The following is a 27,602-nucleotide window of genomic DNA, read 5'->3' on the forward strand; positions in this document are numbered from 1 at the left end:
CATCTTCCAGATGTGCCTTTTCTGGGGTGGCTGGGGGCAGATATTTTTAGCCAGGGGGGGGCCAATAACCGTGGACCCTCTCCAGGCTATTAATATCTGCCCTCAGTCACTGGCTTTACTACTCTGGCGGAGAAAATTGCGCGGGAGCCCACGCCAATTTTTTCCACCATTTAACCCTTTATTTTAAGAGCTAGAACGGCCAAATTTTGCAGATACACACTACTGACATTAGTAGTGTGGAATCTGCAAAAAAAATGGAGAGAAGACATGGTTTACTGTATGTAAACCATGTCTCAAATCATGTCGGGTTTTAGGAAGGAGAAGGAAAAAGCCGGTAATTGAATTACCGGCTTTCAAGCTGTCTAGCACTGGAATAAATATTAATATATATACATATATGTGTCTCACTGACATATATATATATATATACCTATTCTATGTGTACACATTTATTCTACCTATTCTACTGTAAGCTGTCACTGTGATTTTACTGTACACCGCACTGAATTACCGGCTTTTCTCTCTAATATATGTGTCTACTGACATATATATATATATATATATATATATATATATATATATATATATATAGACAGTATATATATATTTTCTTTTCTTTTTGGGACACATGGATCACTTCTATAGCGGTATGTTGGTTTTGCTAGCCTGCGAGAAAACCACGCAGTACGGATGCCATACGGATTACATACGGAGGATGCCATGCGCAAAAAACGCTGACACACCCTGCCTACGGAGGAGCTACGGACCACTTTTTTCGGGACTTTTCAGCGTATTACGGCCGTAATATACGGACCGTATTGTTTTACGCTGTGTGTGACGCCGGCCTAACAGTCCAGTGGTAAACTAAAAAAAAACGCAGGAGTGGTGCTTTAAATGACCGCCATTAATCTACATATTTATGAATCAGCTGTCATTTAATAGCGTGTTTAAACAGGGTGACCACACTTCAATGCGCACAAAATGATGTCCTAGATCCTTCTGTGTCCAGAAACTATCATTGTTCTTGTCAGCACATGCCCTATTTACACAGGATGATCTGCTGCCTAGAACAATGATTTTTAAGCCAGCATAAAAATCATTTCTCTCAACAAATGAGCATTTTGCTAATTTGTCAGATAATTGTAAGCCTATTTACACTGGCTGACTATCGAAAAATAATCCTAGGAACGCTCGTTCACAATAATTGGCCATTTTAAATGCACCTTAAATTTCGTCTCTGAAGAAGATATTTTTGCAGAAATTATGAACACCTGATGGTAAGCGAAGACATTTTAGGGAAACATTATATGGTTACCAGGATGTAAAATTAGATTAAGCGCACAATAATAGAAAAAAACATAACACCACATGTGAAAAATGGGCTCTTACGTTCCATTGAGGACCTTCATACTGGCCACCCGGTCCTGGAAGCCATGGGCCCACAGACTGGGTACATCATCATCCACAATCTCCATCTTCCTGCCATTATAGCCAGCATTTTCAAATAGGTGAATCTTGTGCTCAGCACTGTCCTACATTAGAACATTAACAAGGTAAATGCAGGTGGTTACAAAGAAAGCCTTTTTAGCATATAATTTTAAGGCATATACTAAAAGAAACTAAGAAGAGCAAAACAAGTAGTATGTGCATTATTATATTAGCTGAGCAATGGTACACTCTATTTAAGAAGTCTGCGCAAGTACAACACTAAATTTTATAAAGGGGTGTAAGTATACCAGAATGTGCTACTGAATTGGTGATAAATGTTATATTGGTAGGGGTCCGTCAACTAGTACCCCTACTAGTCACTAATCGCTTCCATTAGTGAGATAGATCCCAGGCGATTGTCACCGATCTTGATGAGGGGGCATGTTGGGAGTCAGACGCTCCTGATTCATGAAGAGATCTATGCCTCAGGAGTGTCTGATGAGTGATGTGCACCTCCAGAAATCTTAGGGTATGTTTCCACGTTCAGGAAATGCTGCGTTTTTGACGTTGCGTTGAGCCGCAGCGTCAAAAACGCAGCGTCCAGATGTTACAGCATAGAGGAGGGGATTTAATGAAATCCCGTTTCCACTATGCAGTAAAAAATGCATGTGGCATAGCCGCGAAAACGCACATGCGGCGTGTCTTTTCAGAACGCAGCATGTCGTTACAATGAGCAAAACACGCAAGGACAGCGCAGGTGACCTGCCAGTGACCTCAGGTGCAGATTTGGTCAGGATTTTACCTGCATAAAATCCTGACCAAATCCTGAAGCAATCCTGAATGTGGACACATAGCCTTAGTCCAGTCAAAAGGCCAACTCCAAAAGTCACAAATTTTTGCAGCTTTTCAATTATTTATGCCAGAATTGTGGCGAACTTGCTTTGAAGAATCAGGGCCCTTATCTGTTAAAAGGGTAGCCCAGGCACAGGTATTTGATGAGCTATCTACAGTATAGTAGATTGTCATGGGTCCAACACCAGGTGACCCCACTGATTAGCTGTTTTTTTGCTCTGGCAGTGGTCAAACACTTTGAACAGAGGTGCTAAGCATACAGTAGCTCCATTCAAAGTGTAGCAGCCATTGCCCACATTGCCTGCTACCACTGCTGTTCTTTTGAATAGAAGCTATTGTGCAATAACCAACAATGGACAGAAGTGGCTGCTATATCTGACCATCGCCAGAGAAAAAAATAACTCATTGGAGGGGGCATCAGATGTCAGACTCACGATGATCTGCTGCTGATGAACTTTGCTATTGATTGTGTAGGTAGATCATCAAAATACCTATGCCCGGACAACCCCTTTAACTATCCCTTACTTTTGGGTATTGTAATAAATTCTAAATAGTCAAAATAATGTGATCATAATAATAAAACATATTTGACTAAGCACTGACAATTTTCCGAGATGCTGTACTTGATATTAAGTATAGCCCCATTCTCTTTTCTGCCATCCATAGTGTCCGGCAGAAAAAAAAACTCCTTCTGTATTTTTTTGTTATTTCTGTAGTTTGTACTGCACATGCACTTAAAAGGCTGACATGCGCAATACAAACTAAAAAAGGAGTACAAAGAAAAACTAGGAGCAGCAGAAGGTAGCACCGCAAGAAGAACGCATTTAGTAGCCAGCGCTGCCATTACCCGCTCCACACACCTTGTTCATGATCTGCAAATACATACGTCACAGGTCTTCAAAGGGTTAAATCCATATGGAAGCAAAAAATACTAGGTGATACAGATACAAAAATTAGGAAAAAGGTAATAAACAAATATGTTTCATAGGTTTTAAACTTTTTCCAAATATTTGAATAGTGCATTACCTAATAATTTTTTCTATGTTTATATGGCTTTAAATTACATTGGTTGTACACATGATGTTTATTCGTAGGCATATTAACCATTTGCACATGACCAGTACTACTTTAGGATGCGTTTATAGTTATATGTCATAAAACATGGTCACAATGCCTAACACACAAAGTAATGGGGACAGCGATGATAATGTCTGTAATGCGCTGCGGAATATGATGGCGCTATGTAAGAAAAGCATAAAAAATAACTCACAATGTTCAAGGGACGGATGGACATCAAATAGTCGCTCTTGTGGCTGTTAGACCAGGTGTCCCATCTTGGATAGTCGCCCTTTTCTAAGACAAACTGTTCCCCACCAAACGTTTGACGTTCAAAACTGAGCCATCTATATGTGAAGAATGAATGATGAGACTATGCAAACTTTACTATAAATGTGCATATATAACCTGCCACACATGTTTCAACATAATCCTACGTCACATGAAAATATAATATACATTTTGGGATTTTTGTCAACTACTAAAATCCATAAAATACATTTCTTTACACCAATCTTTGATTCCGTTCATTCTTAGGAGAGCATAGAGGACTATACTTTCTTCTATGTCATAAAGCTACTCTTTTTAGGGTACATACACTGGGGACATGAAGGCCTGTAGGTATGTCAGAGATATGCTCCTGATATGCAGTAATGTGCAAAAGTTTTAGGCAAATGTGGAAAAAATGCTTAAAATAAGAATGCTTTCAAAAATAGAAATGTTTATAGCTTATTTTTATCAATTGAAAAAATGCAAGGTGAATGAACAAAAGAAAAATCAAATCAATATTTTGGTGTAACCTTAGCCTTCAAAAGAGCATCAATTCTAGATACACTTGCACGTACACTTGTTTTTGAAGGAACTTGGCAGGGAGGTTGTTCCAAACACCTTGGAGACCTATACACAGATATTCTGTGGATGTAGACTTGCACAAATCCTTCTGTCTTTTCATGTAATCTCAGATAGACTTGATGATGTGATCATTTCTCTGTGGGGACCATATAATCACTTTCAGGATTCCCTTTTCTTCCTTACACAGAAGGTACTACTTAACGACACCGGCCGTATGTTTGGGGACTTTCTCCAGCTGCAAAATAAATTTGGAGCGACTCAGAGGCCTCACTGATGTTACGGCATAATGGATAAGTATCTGCCTTCCTTTATTTTTCAACATTAAAGACACCAATAGTCCTGACTAAATCCCAAACCTCATTTGAAAAATGCAGCCCCACATTTACACAGAACATCCACCACACTTCACTGTTTCCTTCAGACTCTCTTTATTGTTCCGCTCTCTAGTCCTTCAGTGATAATACTGCCAGTTTTCTGCACCCCAGTTCCTACGTTTGGCATAATATCCATGTAGAGGGTATGTTTTTTCTACTGCAACTCTTCCACGAAGACCACTTCTGGCCAAATTCTCCAAACAGTAGATGGGTGTGGCTGGGTCCCACTTTGTGCTGCCAGTTCTGAGCTGATGGTACCTCTGGACATCATCTGATTTTGTAGGGAAATATGCATGATGGCTCAGATTCATCAAAATGTTTATACCGGAAATCTGTCAAAAAAACTACCGTATTTGAAAAGTTGCTAAATCTTTGCGACTTTTCTAGTTTTCAGGCAGCGCTGTCAAAATGGGTGGGACAATGCCCTCTTACTTAATTCATGACGATTTCTGGCATACCTTTCACGACAAATCTTACTCCAGGACCCCAATGACTGGAGTAAGATTTGTGGCGAGACATACTAAGATACCTCAAATGGGATGTGCCTAATTCATTAAGTGTCATGTACAACAACACCAGCATGAACAACATCGATCTTGATGAATCGGAACCGATGTGTCTTTTATCTGCTGCATTGTTTCCTTGACAGGACACTGAGTCAATATTCTTCAACATTGCCAAGTTATTGGTGTCCTCAATGCTGAGAAATACAGGCACTTATCCAATATGCAATACCATTTGCAGGCATATGATTGGATCCAAATGTATTATGCACATCCCCAAGCATGCAACCAATGTCATTATACATAAAGAAGAACAAGGAGTCCAGGAAGTGATGATGATATGGGCCCACAGAGCCCAAATTTCACCATCATTGATTCAGTCTGGAACTACCTGAAGAGACAGAAGGATTAGTACAACTGACATCCACAGAAGATCGGAGGTTAGTTCTCCAAGATGTTTAGAACAATTTCCCTGTTGCGTTTCTTGAGAACTGTGCAACTGTATCTAGAAGAATTAATGCTGTGGTCACACCAAATATTAATGTTATTTTATTTAGATTTCCCTTTTGTTCATTCACTTCATTTTGGTAACTCGTAAAAGTAAACTATTACTACTTCTATGTTTTAAACCATTCTTGCTTTGCAACATTTTTTCTTCCCATGCCTAATAGTTTCGCACAGTACTTTATTTCTACAATGTTTTGAAAAAAAATGAGATTGGAAAATATCCATATTGAGCAAAAAAGGAATATGTCATACCCATTTAATGCCGGAACACTTAAAGGTCCTTTATTTTATTCTTTTTTTTACTTAAATGCTTGTATTTAGAGCTAAATATACTGGGTTTCAGTACAAGTTTTCAACATTTGCCGTCTCTAATCTCTATGTTACACTGTCTATTGCTGGCTGCAGGGAAAGTTAACAGAATATTCATCAGGAGGCTTGTTCTGGCAGTATTTTTCTGAGCTCTTTTCAGCTGATTTATGACAACAGACTACATCAAAGGTAAATGTGTTGAATGCGCAGTTAAACAAAGAGGCTATAAAAGCCAAACCATGAAACATTTTTAATTAATCCCAATTTGTAGACCAACAAAGAGGCTATAGAAGCCAAACCATGAAACATTTTTAATTAATCCCAATTTTTATACCCAAATACATGCATTTAAATAAAAATATATGACCCCAAAGGTGGACAACACTTTTAAGCATAAAGCTAAAATCAGTTTTGCTAGATCTTTCTAAATCACCCTTTTAGCAAATTTTTCCTTGGCACCACTGACAGGTAAAATAAGCACATTGTTTTAAACAGGTTGTCCATGAAAAATGCCGGTTTTTGGCACACCAATGTAAAACAACAATGAATCTGCATATCTATAATATAACGCTGGGAGCGTCACTCTGTCCGAAGCCTTTATAGACTGCGCAGGCGCAAGCGCCGGCGCAGTCTGGCCCCCACAGAGTGACGCTCCCAGGAGATCGCGGTATGCGTAAGCACTGAACGCACACTGCGATCTCCACCGGAGAGTCAGGGACCGCCAGGAGGGTAAGTATATTCACCTTTCTCCGTTCCAGCGCTGCGTGTGGCTCCGTCTCCCGGCTCCTCTGCTGTGACAGTTCAGAGGGCGCGATGACGCGCTTAATGCGCGCCGGCACCGCCCTCTGACTTACCAGTCACAGGCAGAGGAGCCGGAGTGTGTCTTCAAGAAAATGGCTCCGGAAAGCGCGGACTGCGCAGGCGCAGATTCCTGCTGCCGGAATCGGCGCCTGCGCAGTCCACGCTTTCCGGCGCCATTTTCTTGAAGACACACCTGCAGTGGAGCCGGACGATAGGTGAGTATGGTATTTTTTTTTTTTATATGGCAGCAGCACACGGGGGCATACACACTGGAGCGTCTTATGGGGGGCATATAATACAATGGTGGCGCAGGATGGGAGCAGCATATGACAGAACGGGGGCAGGATGGCAGCAGCACATGACAGAACGGGCGCAGGATGGCAGCAGCACATGACAGAACGGGCGCAGGATGGCAGCAGCACATGACAGAACGGGCGCAGGATGGCAGCAGCACATGACAGAACGGGCGCAGGATGGGAGCAGCACATGACAGAACGGGCGCAGGATGGGAGCAGCACATGACAGAACGGGCGCAGGATGGCAGCAGCACATGACAGAACGGGCGCAGGATGGCAGCAGCACATGACAGAACGGGCGCAGGATGGCAGCAGCACATGACAGAACGGGCGCAGGATGGCAGCAGCACATGACAGAACGGGCGCAGCATGGCAGCAGCACATGACAGAACGGGCGCAGGATGGGAGCAGCACATGACAGAACGGGTGCAGGATGGCAGCAGCACATGACAGAACGGGCGCAGGATGGGAGCAGCACATGACAGAACAGGGGAGCAGGATGGGAGCAGCACATGACAGAACGGGGGCGCAGGATGGGAGCAGCACATGACAGAACGGGGGCGCAGGATGGGAGCAGCACATGACAGAACGGGGCGCAGGATGGGAGCAGCACATGACAGGATGGGGATGCAGGATGGAGCAGCACATGACAGAATGGGGGCGCAGGATGGAGCAGCACATACCAGGATGGAGACCATATACCAATATAAATGCTCGCCACCCGGGCGTAGAACGGGTTCAATAGCTAGTAAAGTATAAGGGGTATTGTTTCTCCTTATGGAGAGTGACATACCATCTCTGGCTTGTCAAGGTAAGGAGGCTTATTCGTCGTGCAATGTTCCTCTGGGAAATATAATATGCAAATTGCCTCTTCTGAGAAAAATAGGACTTAAACTCTATTGCGCCACTTTGCCAATTCGCAGACACGGTGTTTCGGGCTGTTGGCCCTCGTCAAGCCAGAGATGGTATGTCACTCTCCATAAGGAGAAACGATACCCCTTAGACCACAGTCCAGAGCCTCTCACCTAGCCAAATCAGTTCTCATGGTTCGCACTGACGAGGGCCAACAGCCCGAAACACCATGTCTGCGAATTGAGATATTGATTTGGCTTTTATCCTAAGTCATATTGCACGACTCGTTAAAGAGTTGATTGTGACTTGTAGGATCGCTACTTCCAACAGGTGGCGCTATAGAGTTTAAGTCCTCTTTTTCTCAGAAGAGGCAATTTGCATATAAAGTATATAAATTTACGTATTCTGCATTGGCCATTTCTGACATGCCAATAAAATTAACAGCTGGGTAAGTTCACACCATGTTTGCGCATTGTGTTTGAGGTAAACGTTGTTAATACAAAATAAATATACTGGAAAAATAGCAATGAAAACAAGTTACAAGAATGTGCTGCTATTGACTTCCTGTTCTGTTAAAACAGTATTTCGATGTATGGCGTGTGTTGGCTTCGGACAATGGTAGGCAATAGTGAGGAGTGAACATGCTCAGATAAGGTCTTTGGCGTACTCGAATAATATGTTCTAGTCCCCACGGCTGCATGTCTCGCGGCTGTTCAACAGCTGCAAAGCATGCAGGGATTACCTGTTTGTTAGGTAATCCCTGCATGTGTTGCGGCTATTGAACAGTCACAAGACATGATGGTGCGGTGACTTGAACATATTTTTCGAGCACGACAAGACACTCGGTTATCACCTGAGCATGCTTGGATAACACCTTATCTGAGCACGTTTGCTCATCACTAGTAGGCAACTACTAGTGTAGGTCTGATCACCCCAGTTTAGTAGCACCAGAAGCATACACAAAAGTAGATAATGACAAGATCCCCTTTACATCTATTTGCATAGCTCTCAACTATTCTGGATCAAGCGGGACAGTCCCGAATTGGAAGAGATGTCCTGGCATCCCGGGAGGTCAGGGTTGTGTCCCAACTTCCACTCTGTGTCTGCAATATCTGCCAGCGGTGCAGACTAAGCATTGAGAAGAGGATGCTGGTGTGTACAGACATTCAATTAATGAATTAATTCTTCCCTTTTAAAGGACATCTGTCACCCTTTTGAGGTTTTGTAGTTAATAATATGGGCATGCAGGTTGTATACAGATGAAATTATTCATGCCTCCTGGAATTAAAAACCATCTTTTATTCCTTTGCTCTTCCAGGCTATGGGGGTGCTCTGCCCGGAAGATAAGACTGCCTCTGGTCTTCATTATGTAAGATTCCTCCTCCCCTTTCTCTTCAGTGTCCTTTTCATATCATGTGCGTGCCTGGAAATCCTGGGCCTGTGCATTCTGTCTGCAGTTGTTCTTCTGCACTATGGGAAATTTACTTACAGTGCACCAGAGATCACTGGGAACGGAAGTAACAGTGACTCATCGACACCTGCGCACATCAACAATGAAGATAGTGCTCAAACAAAGGGCGTAACAGAGAAGAGGAGCGACGGCTGGCAGAATGCGCAGGAGCGGGATTTCCGACTGCGCACATGAGATGAAACGAACATCTGAAGAGAAACGGAGGAGAAAACATGCATAATGAGAACAGTTGGAAGTCTTCTCTCCGGGCAGCCTACACTCCATAGCCTTTAAGAGCGAAGGTATAAAACTTGATTTTTACTTAAGAAGGCCACATCCAGGAGGCATACAGGTATGGCTAATTTCAGCTGTATATTCATATTATTAACTCCAAAAGCTAAAAAGAGTGACCAATTCCCTGTCCCTGGATTCAATCTCACAACCTCTACCATGGCAGGAAACAGTGATAGCTGGGAGCCACAGGCTGCACTTCCGGTTATCAGAGAATTTACTTCACTTGAATTTGTAAATGGTATTCTTCTTCTTTACAGGCACATTGTACTGGTATATACAGATACATATCTATATAGCAGTTTATCAGTATATACAGTAGCTGTATATTGGAGTAAAATAAAAGTGAGAGATCTTTTTTCTATAAAATTACTAATTAATAATAATGAAAAACTATAATTACGTTTAATGCACGTTTAAAAAAATATATATCACACATCAGTAAATAATAAGTACATATTTGGCATATCTGTCATTGCAACAACCCTTACAATACAGTCAATTAATTATTTATGTTGATCAGTAAATCACATTAAAAAATTAAAAATTAAAAAATGGCATGATTGCTTTTTTTACTCCATTAAACCCATAAAAATTTGACAAAAATGTAACACTTAGGCCGGGTTCATATTAGCGTTCAGGGGTTTTGTGGGTTTTAACTTCCTATGTTAAGCTCCGCCTACTTCTGCATGTGTCTGTGTACCTATCTTTAACCCCTTTCTGACCTCGGAGGGGATAGTACGTCCAAGGTCAGAACCCCCGTTTGCCGGCTCCGGCGGTGAGCCCGCATCAAAGCCGGGACATGTCAGCTGTTTTGCCCACAATAGCGGCGGGGAAATCTCGATTCACCCGCCGCTATTAACTAGTTAAATGCCGCTGTCAAACGCTGACAGCGGCATTTAACCGGCGCTTCCGGCCGAGCGGCCGGAAAAGAGCGCATCGCTGACCCCCGTCACATGATCGGGGGTCAGCGATGCTTCTGGATAGCAACCATAGAGGTCCTTGAGACCCCTATGGTTACTGATCTCGGCTAGCTGTGAGCACCACCCTGTGGTCGGCGCTCATAGCACACCTGCATTTCTGCTGCATAGCAGCGATCTGATGATCGCTGCTATGTAGCAGAGGCAATCAATTTGTGCCAGCTTCCTAGAGGCTACTGAAGCTTGGCAAAAGTTTTAAAAAAAAGAAAGTTAAAAAAATGTTAAAAAAGTAAAAAAATATAAAAGTTTAAATCACCCCCCTTTCGCCCCATTCAAAATAAATCAATCAATAAAAAAAAAATCAAACCTACACATATTTGGTATCGCCGCGTTCAGAATCGCCCGATATATCAATAAAAAAAGCATTAACCTGATCGCTAAACAGTGTAGCGAGAAAAAAATTCGAAATGCCAGAATTACGTTTTTTGGGTCGCCGCGACATTGAATTAAAATGCAATAACGGGCGATCAAAAGAACGTATCTGCACCAAAATGGTATCATTAAAAAAGCCAGCTTGGCACGCAAAAAATAAGCCCTCAACCGACCCCAGATCATGAAAAATGGAGATGCTACGGGTATCGGAAAGTGGCGCAAATTATTTTTTTTTTTAAGCAAAGTTTGGAATTTTTTTTCACCACTTAGATAAAAAATAACCCAGTCATGTTAGGTGTCTATGAACTCGGAATGACCTGGAGAATCAAAATGGCGGGTCAGTTTTAGCATTTAATGAACCTAGCAAAAAAGCCAAACAAAAAACCAGTGTGGGATCGCACTTTTTTTGCAATTTCACCGCACTTGGAATTTTTTTCCCGTTTTCTAGTACATGACATGCTAAAACCAATGATGTCGTTCAAAAGTAAAACTTGCTTCGCAAAAAATAAGCCCTCACATGGCCATACTGACTGAAAAATAAAAAAGTTATGGCTCTGGGAAGGAGGGGAGCGAAAAATGAACACGGAAAAATGGAAAATCCCAAGGTCATGAAGGGGTTAATATTTGGTACGCAGGACATGCAGATGTATGCGGATGCATGCGGATGCGTTTTTAAAGATAGGTATGCGGGACGCATGCAGAAGCATGCGGAAGTAGGCGGAGCTTAACGGAGGAAGTACGCAGCCCTCCTCAAAACCCCCAAACGCTAATGTGAACTTAGCCTTAAATACATGTTAGCAAAATTGAACTTCAAGACAACTACAGCTCAGCTTGCAAAATGGTAAAACCTCATGTAGTGACGCTTTCATAAAAATGTAAAAGCTATGGCTGCTACAACTATGAATAAATGAACTAAAAATAAATCCATTGGTCTAAACATCCCGAATACAGTGGGACAGTCCCACATTTGGCTCTCTGCTCCACTATCCTTGGTGGTCAGTTGAAAGTCCCGACTGCCCCCGTGCCTCTTCTGACATTTCCTCCTATCATTAGAGTAGCGCTGAATTTAGGTGTGCAATATGATGGGAATCTTCACAGAAAGTTGGTGGTGCTCATTATAGTTAGAGAGGAAGTGTGGACTCTGCTGGTATGCATCTAAGGCCAGAGTCACACTGCCGCAAGCTCCGTTCTGGAGTGCCGGTGCCAGAGCTTGGTTTTAACCTGCGAGACTCGGCCGTATCTCGCTGTGTGTGATCCCGGCCTTATGCTAATACTGCTCCCAGCTACCAATAATGGAACAGGACAATGTAAGGGTTTAGATTAGCAGTAATGTGAACACAGCAATAAAGGCAAAGAGGAAAGATATTTAGCACATCCATCCAGTGAGAATTGAGAAAAATTGCTTTATTTAGTCCATTAGTGCACTCAGCACCATTATTCATAGTATGTAAATCCATAAGATCTTGTTTTAACAGAAATACGAACCAAGTACCTTCAATCATGGGTGTAACATATAGCAACCAATCAAGAAAAAGCACCACTGAACACTTGTCACAGAATGTGGAAATATAACATTGGCATAAAAAATTATGAAAGAAAAAAAACCTTTGCATTAGTACATATAATAAAGACAATTTCTGATGTTCGTTGAGTTCCCGCCACTGCACAGGGGGAATCTCAAACCATGTCTGCTGCGGTCACCCATTCTTCTCCAGCCACAGTGGAGTCTGCTCAGCAGAGACGTCGGTGCCAGAATCTGGCTCAGGCTGATGCCGGACGACTGGTTACTACTCCCCTTCCAGGCTCTGTCATTGTAGCCAGCAATGTTCAGCAGCGAGCAGGTCTTTCTGGGACGAAGTCCCGCTTTTCCCATACTGAGCATGCCAATGGGACGACCTCCCATTGGAGGTCTGGGGTCACATGCTCAGGTCCTGTAGCAGCTCCTATTGGACCACCAGGAAGGTCCTTGTCTGCTACAGCTATAAAAGGTTTGCATGGCCACATGGTCATGCGCTAGTAACAACCTATGTTTTGAGCCTTGCTACTGTGTGGTCATGTTTGCATGAGGTCAGGGTTGGCTGAAATAAGCCCCTAGAATACCGGCACCTCCGGTGAGGAGTTGTTTGTGTGCTATGCTGACTGCATAACCACAGGTTTGCTCTGTTTGGTAGCTGTGTTCCTATGTGAGGTTAACAGGGCACAGTGTTTCCCTATCCCAGCGATTCTGTAAAGTAACAGAGTTCGCTAATACCGCCATATAGCGCCGCCAATTGCTAGCAGCAGGTTCCTCTCCTGCACGGTGGACCCCGGATTGCAAACGCACCTATTATCACATATATTTATACTTGGTGCATTCCGCCAACCCTAACATTCGTACCTTTTGGAAATTTTTTATCAAATTTCCAAAAGGTATGAACTTCAGGAATGATCTTTATCTATATAATCATCTAAGGGGTAATTCCGTCTGTCTGTAACGGAAATCCCACATTGGTGACTGGTCGCGGCCGGCAGGCCGCAACCAATCAGCGACAAGCACAGTCCGGCCGCGAATTCGCCCCTCCCTACTTCCGTCCAGTCAGTGCCTGCTCCATACTCCCCTCCAGTCAGCGCTCACACAGGGTTAATGGCAGCGTTAACGGACCGCGTTATGCCGCGGTGTAACGCACTCCGTTAATGCTGCTTATTAACCCTGTGTGACCAACATTTTACTATTGATGCTGCCTATGCAGCATCAATAGTAAAAAGATCTAATGTTAAAAATAATAAAAAAATTAAAAATCGTGCTATTCTCACCTTCCGTCATCCACCGATGCGCGCAATGCTGCCACCAGCTTCCATTCCCAGTGTTGCATTGCGAAATTACCCAGGTGACTGGGTCATCTGGAAAATTTTGCAATGCATCACCGGGAACGGAAGCTGGCGGCAGCATCGCGCGCATCAGGAAAGCTTCGGTAGACGCCAGAGGATGAGTATATAACAATTTTTTTTTTTAACAGGGGTATGGTGTCCACACTGCTATATAGTACGTAGCCTGTCTTATATACTACGTATGCTGTGTTATATACTACGTGGGCAGTGTTATATACTGCGTGGGCTGTGTTATATACTACATGGGCTGTGTTATATACTGCATGGGCTGTGTCATATACTGCATGGGCTGTGTAACATACTGCATGGGCTGTGTTATATACTGCGTGGGCTGTGCTATATATTACATGGGCTGATTTATTTACTACGTGACTGTGTTATATACTACTAGATTGTGGCCCGATTCTAACGCATCGGATATTCTAGAATATGCATGTCCCCGTAGTATATGGACAATGATGATTCCAGAATTCGCGGCAGACTGTGTCCGTCGCCGATTGATCGAGGCAACCTTTATGACATCATCGTCGCCATGGCAACCATTATGACATCATCGTCGCTGTGCCCGTTGCTGATTGGTCGAGGCCTAGCGGCCTCGACCAATCAGAGACGCGGGATGTCTACGTCCTTTATGACATCATCGTCGCTGTGCCCGTCGCTGATTGGTCGAGGCCTGGCGGCCTCGACCAATCAGAGACGCGGGATTTCCAGGACAGACAGACAGACAGACAGACGGATAAACCCTTAGACAATTATATATATAGATGTGGCTGTTATATACTACGTGGCTCCTATATACTACGTAGCTGTGCTATATACTACGTGGCTGTCTGTGTTACGTGGGCTGTGCTATATACTATGTGGCTGCTATATACATACATACATATTCTAGAATACCCGATGCGTTAGAATCGAGCCACCATCTAGTTATACAGTTAGGTCCATATATATTTGGACAGAGACAACATTTTTCTAATTTTGGTTATAGACATTACCACAATGAATTTTAAACAAAACAATTCAGATGCAGTTGAAGTTCAGACTTTCAGCTTTCATTTGAGGGTATCCAGATTAAAACTGGATGAAGGGTTTAGGAGTTTACGCTCCTTAACATGTGCCACCCTGTTTTTAAATAGACCAAAAGTAATTGGACAAGTGACTCCAAGGCTATTTCATGGACAGGTGTGGGCAATCCCTTCGTTATGTCATTCTCAATTAAGCAGATAAAATGCCTGGAGTTGATTTGAGGTGTGGTGCTTGCATTTGGAAGGTTTTGCTGTGAAGTAAACATGCGGTCAAAGGAGCTCTCCATGCAGGTGAAACAAGCCATCCTAAGGCTGCGAAAACAGAAAAAACCCATCCGAGAAATTGCTACAATATTAGGAGTGGCAAAATCTACAGTTTGGTACATCCTGAGAAAGAAAGAAAGCACTGGTGAACTCATCAATGCAAAAAGACCTGGGCGCCCACGAAAGACAACAGTGGTGGATGATCGCAGAATAATCTCCATGGGGAAGAGAAACCCCTTCACAACAGCCAACCAAGTGACCAACACTCTGCAGGAGGTCGGCGTATCAATATCCAAATCTACCATAAAGAGAAGACTGCATGAAAGTAAATACAGAGGGTTCACTGCACGGTGCAAGCCACTCATAAGCATCAAGAATAAAAAGGCTAGACTGGACTTTGCTAAAAAAAATCTAAAAAAGCCAGCACAGTTCTGGAAGAACATTCTTTGGACAGATGAAACCAAGATCAACCTCTACCAGAATGATGGAAAGAGAAAAGTATGGTGAAGGCGTGGTACAGCTCATGATCCAAAGCATACCACATCATCTGTAAAACACGGCGGAGGCAGTGTGATGGCTTGGGCATGCATGGCAGCCAGTGGCACTGGGTCACTAGTGTTTATTGATGATGTGACACAGGACAGAAGCAGCCGAATGAATTCTGAGGTATTCAGAGCCGCCATACTGTGCTCAGATCCAGCCAAATGCAGCCAAACTGATCGTTGTTTCATACTACAGATGGACAATAACTCAAAACATAAAGCCAAAGCAACCCAGAGGTTTATTAAAGCAAAGAAGTGGAATATTCTTGAATGGCCAAGTCAGTCACCTGATCTCAACCCAATTGAGCAGCATTTCACTTGTTAAAGACTAAACTTCAGACAGAAAGGCCCACAAACAAACAGCAACTGAAAACCACTGCAGTGAAGGCCGGGCAGAGCATCAAAAAGGAGGAAACACAGTGTCTGGTGATGTCCATGAGTTCAAGACTCCAGGCAGTCATTGTCAACAAAGGGTTTTCAACCAGGTACTAGAAATGAACATTTTATTTAAAATTATTGAATCTGTCCAATTACTTTTGGTCCCTTTTAAAAACAGGGTGGCACATGTTAAGAAGCTGAAACTCCTAAACCCTTCATCCAATTTTAATGTGGATACCCTCAAATGAAAGCTGAAAGTCTGAACTTCAACTGCATCTGAAATGTTTTGTCAAAGTCTATAACCAAAATTAGAAAAATGTTGTCTCTGTCCAAATATATATGGACCTAACTGTATATACTAACGCAAAGCTTTTTTTGTTTGCTTTTTTCTGCTGCTTCCAGTGTGTGAGGGGGGAATGGGGAATGCTGCACCTAGTGGGGAAAGCGGAAAACACTGTATCCAATGAGGGAGAAGTCGGAGGAAGAAAATTCTGCTTCCAGTGGGGTAGGGGTGAAAAGTCAAATTCATTGCTATCGTTATACTGAATTAAATGATTCCGTGGTTGATGAAATCCACCTTGTGGCTGTTTCTTAATCTTTAATATCAGTTTTGTGTTAATGAGATTCTCGTGCCCTAAGGGCGGGGTCTGTGTATGTGTGCTCTGATTAGTTATTCATAATTCAGACTGCTGAAGGGTCACTGATCACTCACTGACCAGTCCCATAGTTTACATAATGAATATCAGTACATACTGAATTTAAAAAAAAACGCTTCTGCAGGCAGGTGCTGGCCGTGGCACCTCCTCTGCAGCATAATCGCATGTTTACTGCGCACTTATTCCCTTTTGCTTATTTAACTGAGCGAGGGGGAAAAAAAGTCAATTTGAAAATGGCGCCTGTCGCGCCTGCACAGTAGCAGCTATCGGTGTGTATAGAGCTCCGATAGCTGCTATTGTGCATGCGCTCGTGGCACCATCTTGCTGGAGAAGAAAAAAAGAAGATTTCCTCCTCCAAGATGGCGCCGTCCGAGCCTGCGCAATAACAGCTCTCGGAGATCCGTGGAGCAGGGTGGGAGACGCATGGGGTAACATATGGTGGCAGGATGCGAGACACAAGGGGCAACATAGGATGGGAGACACATGAGGCAACATATGATGGCAAGATGGTAGACGTATGGGGCAACATATGATGGCAGAATGAAAGACATGGGGCAACATGATGACAGGATGGGAGACACATGGGGCAACATATGATGGCAGAATGGGCGACATATGAGGCAACATATGGGGGCAGGATGGGAGACACGTGGGGCAACATATGAAGGTAGGATGGGAAAATGTGGGGCAAAACATGATGGCAGGATGGGAGACACATGGGGCAACATATGATGACAGGATGGGAGACACATGGGGCAACATTTGATGGCAGAATGGGAGATGCCTGGGGCAACATATGATGACAGGATGGGAGACACATGGGGCAATATGATGACAGGATGGGAGACACATGGGGCAACATTTGATGGCAGAATGGGAGATGCATGGGGCAACATATGATGGCAGGATAGGAGAAAATTGGGGCAACATACGATGGCAGGATGGGAGATGCATGAGGCAACATATGATGGCAGGATGAGACAAATGGGGCAACATATGATGGCAAGATGGGAGACTCATTGGGAAACATTTGATGGCAAGATGGAATACAAATGGGGCAAGATGGGAGATGCATTGGGAAACATTTGATGGCAAGATGGAATACAAATGGGGCAACATATTATGGCATGATGGGAGACGCAAGGGGCAACATGATTGCAGAAAGAGAGACACATGGGACAACATATGATGGCAGAATGGGAGACATGGGGCAACATATGATGACAGGGTGGGAGACACATTGGGCATCATATGATGGCAGGATTAGAGATGCATGGGGCAACATATGATGACAGCATGGGAGATGCATAGGGCAACATTTGATGGCAGGATGGGAGACAATTGGGGCAACATATGGCAGAATGGGAGACACATGGGGGCAACATATGATGGCAGGGTGGGAGACGCATGGGGCAACATATGGCAGTATGGGAGATGCATGGGGCAACATATGGCAAGATGGGAGACACGTGGGACAACATATTATGGCAGGATGGGAGATGCATGGTGCAACATGATGGCAGGATGGAAGACAAATGGAGCAACATATGATGGCAGGATGGGAGAGGTATGGGGCAACATATGATAGCAGAATGAGAGACAAATGGGACAACATATGATTGCAAGATGGGAGACGCAATGGTCAACATATGATTGTAGAATGGGAGACACATGGGACAACATATGATGGCAGAATAGGAGACATGGGGCAACATATTATGACAGGGTGGGAGACACATGGGGCAAGATATGGGGACAGGATGGGAGACAAAAGGGGCAACATATGATGGCAAGATGGGAGACAGATGGAGCAACATATGGGGCAGGATGAAAGACACATGGGGCAACATATGATGGCAGGATGGAGACACAACATATGGGAGTAAAATGGGAGACATATGGGGTAATATATGGGGCAGTAAGAGAGGACATGGGCAGGATGGGAGATCATATGGGGCCCAGATGGTAGATCATATTGGGCCATGAATGTGACACATGGAGGCCAGGAATGAGACACGTGGAATAAAGAATGGAGTATATATGGGACCAAGATGGGACATGTTATTACAGGAAGGGACCAGGATGTGGGACATTATAACTGTAGGGACTAATTAAGGAATATTATTACTGCTGTATTGTATTTTGTTTTTGATTATACTGTTTTCAGTGTTGGGGTGGTTGGTCCTGTTACTGTGCAGAGTTGCCTATGTCTCTTTTTTCTTCATCTGGCATAGTGTAGAAGTTGGGGGAAAAATTGGGGAATATGCTCTGGAAGTTGTGCTCTAGATTACAGTGTGATATTTTCTGCATAGACGAGTCCGGGCTGAAGAAGTGATGGCAGTCTGCGCTGGATGAAGAATAAAAGTGAAGATGAAAGACTTCAACTAGAGACGTCCCTGGTGAGTCAGTGTATTATCTGTATGCTTACACTATACATTATATACAGTATAGAATATACAGAGCTCCTGTATATAATGTCACTGTTGATCCCTATATTACCTGTACACTATACACTATATACAAAGTTCCTGCGTATAATGTCACTGGTGATCCCTGTATTACCTGTACACTGACACTATATACAGAGCTCCTGTCTATAATGTAATTGGTGATCCCTGTATACTATATACAGAACTCCTGTGTATAATGTCACTGGTGATCACTGTATTACCTGCTCACAGACACTATACATTGTATACTATGTTCAGAGCTCCTGTGTATAATGACACTTTTGGCAATATTAGTATTGTGTCATTTTTATTAATGATCAGTATTGTAGTATTCGGTCACTATATGGTAGTAATATGTGGTCCGGTCATGGTGTGACAGTATTTGACTCTTGAATATGGCATTATTGGTCATTTTAAACAATGTATGTGACACATTCCCTTAAAGAAAAATAAAGAAAAATATACCTAAACAGAATATTGGATATTTTAAGATGTTTATGTTTTATAGGTTAGCGTAGAGTAGGACCCTGCCAAAAGAGTATACCTTGCTGTGCTGGTAACTTAAAAATCTTTTGGCCAAAACAAAAGCTGATGGTTATGTAGATGATATGGTGTTCAATGGGAACTGTCAATGTTTGATTAATGAGGACGTGGTGCAGAAGTGGAGTTTTTCCAAGAGTGGGCAGTGGAAATTTGGAAGGTTTGCGGGGTAGAGGAAGAGTTGGGCTGGAGCATGGGTGGAGTCTCAAGGGGGACCGAAAATTTTACCAGTATGGGGAGCTGAAATAACTGGTGGCATCCCTGCATAGACTACGTAAATATTTTGCAAAAACTACAGCAAAAGTAGGTCCTTTAACAGCCTACCAAAAGGACAACATGTTAAATTTCAGTACTACAATTATATTATGCAATCGAGGTCATGGCCTGGTCATAGTCTTCTATAACCACTTTTCTATATCCAACAATATTGAGGGAACTTAATGGCATATTTGTAATTTATCTGCAGGCAATGAGTCCAAGTTCACATTTCCCTTAATGAAATTAGTTTGCATTCTCCACTCACGGTCCAGATTCTACTTGGATGGATCCAACTTTCTCAAGTCCTTTCTCTCCCAAGTTCTGACATTCTCCAGTGAGCTCACACTTCTTCCCCTGAAAATTCTCCAATTCATAGAGCGTGATCTGAGAATTAAGGTAAAAATGATAAAATAGTAGTCTTTATCTTGTTTGAAACTCTGTTGTACTATCATAGTTAAGCTTTGTACACATCTTGTGCATCATGTGGCATATGTGTGGCATATGTGTCAGGAAATCTCCCACCACATACCCCTAATGTATCCACAGGTCTCCATATATCTCTCATATACAAAAAGGTTGTCCTTTTGAGACAGTATGCATCGGCATTCCTTTTTTCGATAAAGGAAATCATTGTCTGCTGCTTTTCTATAAAATGTGATATAGTTTTTTTTAACAATAGGAATGAAAGGGTGATGTTTGCCACTGTAGACCTATGCATTAGTATAATTTACATTGCAGACTTCAATCCAGGTGTATAGTAGCTAGCTACAATCTTAATGTGGTCTCAGTTTTCTGTACATGCCAAATTAATCATCTGTACCAATACAACCTATTTTTAAATCTGTACTCATTTGAAGCCATCCATAACCCCCTAATGATGACCCCCCACCAGGCTCTCTTTAGGGCATGGGCACACACTGCAGTTTTGCCTGTGGAATTTTCTGCTCCGATTCTGCATCTCTTGGCAGAAAACGCAGGTTGAAATCCGCGCAGATTTGATGCATTTTTTATGTGGATTTTCGTGCTTTTTTTCATGCGGATTTAAAGGCGTTTTTGAAAGCTAAATAAAGATCTATTATTGAAGAAAAAAAAAAAGAATTGTGATGTCATTTCTTGTCCAACCTTTTCATTTACATACTCCATTGAAGAATAATGTTTACACACATAGATATGTAGATAGATAGGTAGGTAGGTAGGTAGATAGGTAGGTAGATAGATATATATAGATAGATAATAAAAGTTCAAAAAAGAGGCAGCACTCCATTATCCAGTGTAAAAACGTGCAGGGTTTAATTTACCCACATATTCAGGCAACATTTCAGCTCACAATGAGCCTTTCTCAAGCCCATTGTGAGCTGAAACGTTGCCTGAATATGTAGGTAAATTAAACCCTGCACGTTTTTACACTGGATAATGGAGTGCTGCCTCTTTTTTGAACTTTTATGAAAACTTGGATGATCGTTGGACTGATTGTCTGGGGGCCTTGCACCTGAAGATAAGTATTTCTGTGCTGTTCCCTTTTCCTTTTTTGTTATAGATAGATAATAGATAGATAGATGTATAGTTAGATAGATCTATAGATAGATATATGTATAGATAAATCTATAGATAGATAGATCTATAGATCTATCTATCTACAGTATCTATCTATCTATCTATAGATCTATCTATCTATCTATCTATAGATCTGTCTATCCATCTATGTATAGATCTATCTATCTATAGATAGATCTACAGATAGATAGATAATACCAAGCCCGATGTTTAGTAATAAACATAATAAAATGGTACATAAAGTGTTAAATAAAGACACATACACACAGACAAAATCTGCGTTAGGCCGGGGTCACACTTGCGAGAAACTCGCACGAGTCTCGCACCTCAATTCCCGGCACTGCCGCTGACACTTGGGACAGGAGCATTCCGCTACATAGAAATACATGCAGCCGCATGCTCTGGTAGGTATTGATGCGACAGACTTGTGCGAGTTTCTCACAAGTGTGACCCCGGCCTTAAACGCAATATCTGTCTAATTTAAAAAAAAAAAATGAAAAAAATGCCGTGGGCTCCCGCACAATTTTCTGCACGAGAGAGGGAAAGCCAGTGACTAGGGACCGATGTTTATAGCCTGGGAAGGGGTAAATACCCATGGATCTTCCCAGGCTATGAATATCAGACCGCAGCTGTATATTTAGCCTTTACTGGCTATTAAAATAGGGGGATCCCCAAAAAAGGATGTGGGGTCCCCATATAATTAATAGCCAGAAAAGGTTAGGCAGACAGCTGCGGGCTGATATTCATAGCCTAGGAAGGAACCATGGATATTGCCCCTTCCCTGGTTACAAACACCAGCACACAGCCGCCCCAGAAATGGCGCATCTGTAAGATGGGGAAATTCCGGCACTTAACCTCTCTCTTCCCACTGCCCTGTAGCGTTGGCATATAGGGTAATAGGGGGTTAATGTCACCTTTGAATTGTAAGGTGACATCAAGCCAGCTTAGTAATGGAGAGGTGTCAATAAGACACCTATCCATTACTAATCCTATAGTTGTTAATGGGTTAAATAAACATACACACATGCAAAGTAAATTATTTTAATGAAATAAAACACCATAGTTTTGCCATCTTTATTGTTCTGCCAATCCATGCGACGCCCTCGATCTCCTGGAAAAAATAAAAAAATAAACCTAAGACAAATACTCCCTGGTCCGACGCAGTCCATTTAATAACAAGTGTCCCATGACGATCTCCCCTATAGACCTGTCACATCAGGAGATGTGACAGCTCTTTAGGCCTCCAGTGATATACTGACAGGAGACAATGGCTCCTGCAGTGTTATCACTGAGGGTTCAATGGCCTCTCACTTTACGGAACTGCTGCATGAGAATTTTCCCATGCAGCAGTGCTGCAAGTAACAGCGACATCTGACGGTGGAGGGATACAGTGCGGAAGGATACCTTCTGTCATTGTATCACCGGAGCCCTGGAGAGCGGTCGCATCTGCCGATGTGACAGCTCTCCACGGGAGATCGTCGTGGGACACTCATTATTAAATGGATTACATCGGATCAGGGAGTAAACTGTTGGTTTATTATTTTTATTTACAGGTGATCGAGGGCTTCGGGGATTAGCTGTATGGTGAGTATGTACTGTATTTTATATGTACTGTATGTCTATATGTATTTATTGTATATGTGTGTATGTGTTTTTTTTTGTTTGTTTTTTACATTTGAACACAGTAGCCGGATGATGGGACTACCGCTAAGTGATGTCAGCGGCAGTCACTGAGGCTGCGCTGACTCCCCACCTGACCGCAGTGAATTGACAGTGTGGGAAGATGTTTAGAAACTTTCCCACACTACAGAGTTCATGTCTGGTCAGGCAGGGAGGCTGTGCAGGCAGCTTTTCATTCAATCCTTTGTGGTTTACAGCCTGGAAGGTAGCATTAGCACCTCTCCGGATTGTAAACTATTTAACCCCTTGAGATGGATTTACAGCGTGGGACTTGACTGTATAGCAGACATGTATCGGATATTGTTGCTTTTTTATTTTGGACTTTTTTACAGGAGAACGAGGCCTTCGCTTGGATTGAGAATGCAATAAAGATGTTAAAACGTGTGTTTAATTATTTCATTAAAAGACTTTATTCTTAATGTGTGAAGAATGGGGGAAGGCAGAAATCATTTTGCTGTGATGGTAGCAATTATGCAAGAATAACAAAAAATAACTAAACCTCAGAGGTCATTCTGTCCAGATTTTCAGCATTTTTAGAAATGTCATGTAAGCTCTGCAGAGAATATCCAGTGCGCATTGCCATGTGATATAGATATGAAATTTGCATTTCAAGTTATACTTTGCATGTTACTGTAAAGATAGTGGGAATCGATTTGCAAGACAACTCCAGCGGGCAGATCTGTAATCTGTGACTGAGAGGTGGGAGCCCTGCGAAATGCCTCTTACCTGATGGCATCTCTGTTTCTTCTTTTGATTAGCCGGCCTGGCGGGACATCAGCATTGCAGCGTGATGCACATGTGACATCACACCAGGTCGGGTAATCAAAAGAAAAGTGCTGGATGCTGGAAGTTAGGCAGTGGTTCCCAGGACTCCCATCGGTACTTGCATTTGTTAATTTCTCTGCAGCATTATGGACTAAAGTCAGTGACGAAGAATACATTGCATTTAATAAAAATTAGATAGATACATTTTAGTGTCTCTTGAATATTTCCTGAAATTGTGTGACCTGATAACTAATGAGCAGAATCAATGTTTGGAATTTATCGTGTGCCAAGCACAACCTAAGACTATTACAAATACTGGGGCATCACATATTCCAATATTTGAGATTTAGTAAAATATCTAAGTGAAGTTTGGATATGCCAATTTTGTGGCCCACAATGTAAACTCTTAAGCAAAATGCTACTCAAAAAATAAAAGGAAAGTGGAAATAGCATCCCCTGCTGATCAAAAAATGGCACTGCAGCAGCTAAACTTCAACATTTGTTTAATGAGACTGGCAGACTCATCCCATGGTGTTACCCCAGAGACTATGTATGAGACTTATGTGCTATATGTTTAAAAGACTGTTACATTTCAGTGTTCTAGAATTCCTATATGTTTCCAAACATTGAGGAACAGACAGGCAAAGTAGCATTACAAGTTATGCAGTCAATATATTGCATTTAATTGAACTATAGATATCTTATTTCTTACTAAGATTGTATACATATGGGAGTGCTTCTTTTTCTGCTATATCACAATTCTGCTTAATAAATGCAAAAAAAACCCTGTCATTTATTTTTAAGTATGCCACGAAAATATTAACAATGTTATACTAAAGGTTTCAAACTTATTTAGGCCCCCCAACCTGGTTGATCCAAAAGACGAGATAACAGTAGTACAATCAGTTGGGGTGAAATTGATTGACTTTTTTTAACTTGTTATTAATTATGTACAATGTTGGCTGAGGCCTGTCCTTCAACTAAAGCTTAAAGGGTCCGGCCCAAATCAACAAGTAAGCAGTCACTCTGTGTGACTGCGGACTATGAATCCCCCAGTGCATGCATTGTGTGCTGTGGGGATTCGCTGGTTTCTGACCAGGGACCAGAGGGTATGGATGGGTTATACATACTCCCGGCCTATGGTTGCTCACCATACAATTGTATTGAGTCGAGACTGCCCCCGTCTAGTGACACGCCAACAAGTGGGCATGTCCAAATAGAGGGCGCGGCCTCACTCAGTACAAGTGTACAGAGAGCAAGGCCTCGCCCACTGGACGGGATTATGTATAACTCACACATACCGGATCGGAAATCGGCTAATCCCCCCAGGCACACAGTGCGTCCCCTGGGGGGGATTCATCAGTCTGCAGAGTGACTGCAGATTTATTGATCTGGACCAAACAATCCCTTTAAAGGAATTGTCCAGGAAAATAAAAAAGAAAAGTCTTATCCTCAGCATTCGTCATCAATATGAGCTCAATGTATAGGATCAACTATAAATGTAACTGTTCTGCAGTGTCCACCACACATTGGATGGAGCGGTGCTGTTCAACTCCGTTCTATGTTTATATTCAGCTAATGATAACAGCTGATTAGAGGGGGTACTGGGTCTCAGACCCCCAATGGTCTGATTTTGAGGACCTATGCAAGGAATGGGCCATGAATATTATATGACCGAATAATGCATTTACCTTTGTTATCATTGTACACATCAGGGTTAGCGTTCATACAATTTAATAGGTTATTTGTGAATAAACCCATAAGACTTATTCATACTTTTCATATGTCCTAACTTTCTAACAATCAATTGTTTAATATACTTCTATTACTTGCTCTGCTACTACAGTACAGACCAAAAGTTTGGACACACCTTCTCATTTAAAGATATTTCTGTATTTTCATGACTATGAAAATTGTAAATTCACACAGAAGGAATCAAAACTATGAATTAACACAAATGCGGAATTATATACTTAACAAAAAAGTGTGAAACAACTGAAAATATGTCTTATATTCTAGGTTATTTAAAGTAGCCACCTTTTGCTTTGATGACTGCTTTGCACACTCTTGGCATTCTCTTGATGAGCTTCAAGAGGTGGTCACCGGGAATGCTCTTCCAACAATCTTGAAGGAGTTCCCAGAGAGGCTTAGCACTTGTTGGCCCTTTTGCCTTCACTGTGCAGTCCAGCTCACCCAAAACCATCTCGATTGGGTTCAGGTCTGGTGACTGTGGAGGCCAGGTCATCTGGCGTAGCACCCCATCATTCTCCTTCTTGGTCAAATAGCCCTTACACAGCCTGGAGGTGTGTTTGAGGTCATTGTCCTGTTGAAAATTAAATGATGGTCCAACTAAATGCAAACCGGATGGAATAGCATGCCGCTGCAAGATGCTGTGGTAGCCATGCTGGTTCAGTATGCCTTCAATTTTGAAGAAATCCCCAACAGTGTCACCAGCAAAGCACCCCCACACCATCACACCTCCTCCTCCATGTTTCACGGTGGGAACCAGGCATGTAGAGTCCATCCGTTCACCTTTTCTGTGTCGCACAAAGACACGGTGGTTGGAACCAAAGATCTCAAATTTGGATTCATCAGACCAAAGCACAGATTTCCACTGGTCTAATGTCCATTCCATGTGTTCTTTAGCCCAAACAAGTCTCTTCTGCTTGTTGCCTGTCCTTAGCAGTGGTTTCTTAGCAGCTATTTTACCATGAAGGCCTGCTGCACAAAGTCTCCTTTTAACAGTTGTTGTAGAGATGTGTCTGCTGCTAGAACTCTGTGTGGCATTGACCTGGTCTCTAATCTGAGCTGCTGTTAACCTGCGATTTCTGAGGCTGGTGACTCGGATAAACTTTTTGTGAGTTCTGCTCTTGGGCTCCCTCTTGTGGTTTCAAGTGGTATGGCTGCTCCTTGGAGTTAGCTGTCATCAGCTGCCTCCACTTATCGTCTCTTCTGCTTGGCTATTTAGGCCTGGCTGTTCCTTCAGCCAGTGCCACTTGTAAATGGTTCCTGGTTGGATTCACATCTCTTTGGATTTCCCTGTTATCCTGACCAGTTCAGCAAAGCTAAGTTTTTGCTTGCGCTTTTCTGTTCACAGATTGTGGACTTATCCGTTCAGTGCTTTCTATGTTTGTCCAGCGTTATCAGTATGAATTAATTCTGTCTTGCTGGAAGCTCTGGGAAGCAGATTTACCCTCCACACCTTTAGTCAGGTGCATTCCACGGCTACTTCTAGTGTTGTGTTGAGCTTAGGGACTGCGGTCAGTACAGTTACCACTTCCTTCAGAGCTCGTTCCATGTTGCTCCTAGACCACCGCATCATAACAGCGGTTCTCATGTGAGCCAGTTTCTTTGTAGCGCTTGATGGTTTTTGCAACTGCACTTGGGGACACTTTCAAAGTTTTCCCAATTTTTCGGACTAACTGACCTTCATTTCTCAAAGTAATGATGGCCACTCGTTTTTCTTTACTTAGCTGCTCTTTTCTTGCCATAATACAAATTCTAACAGTCTATTCAGAGGACTATCAGCTGTGTATCCACCAGATTTCTGCACAACACAACTGATGGTCCTAGCCCCATTTATAAGGCAAGAAATCCCACTTATTAAACCTGACAGGGCACACCTGTGAAGTGAAAACCATTTCCAGTGACTACCTCTTGAAGCTTATCAAGAGAATACCAAGAGTGTGCAAAGCAGTC

The 27,602-nt window shown here is 42.6% G+C and overlaps 2 protein-coding genes across 2 annotated transcripts in view; both read right to left on the minus strand.

Moving 5' to 3' along the window:
- Window positions 1-27,602, minus strand: part of CRYBB2 (crystallin beta B2) — a 412,932-nt gene that overhangs the window by 160,478 nt on the left and 224,852 nt on the right. The window lies entirely within an intron of this gene.
- Window positions 1-27,602, minus strand: part of CRYBB3 (crystallin beta B3) — a 256,164-nt gene that overhangs the window by 3,710 nt on the left and 224,852 nt on the right. Inside the window, exons 4-6 of the mRNA XM_069759168.1 lie at window positions 20,170-20,288; window positions 3,551-3,683; window positions 1,390-1,532 (exon numbers count right to left, since the gene is read on the minus strand). Coding sequence (XP_069615269.1) covers window positions 1,390-1,532; window positions 3,551-3,683; window positions 20,170-20,288 — 395 coding nt within the window. The remainder of the gene's footprint in view (window positions 1-1,389; window positions 1,533-3,550; window positions 3,684-20,169; window positions 20,289-27,602) is intronic.

Source organism: Ranitomeya imitator, chromosome 1 (assembly GCF_032444005.1).
Source record: "Ranitomeya imitator isolate aRanImi1 chromosome 1, aRanImi1.pri, whole genome shotgun sequence".
Taxonomy (NCBI): Eukaryota; Metazoa; Chordata; class Amphibia; order Anura; family Dendrobatidae; genus Ranitomeya; species Ranitomeya imitator.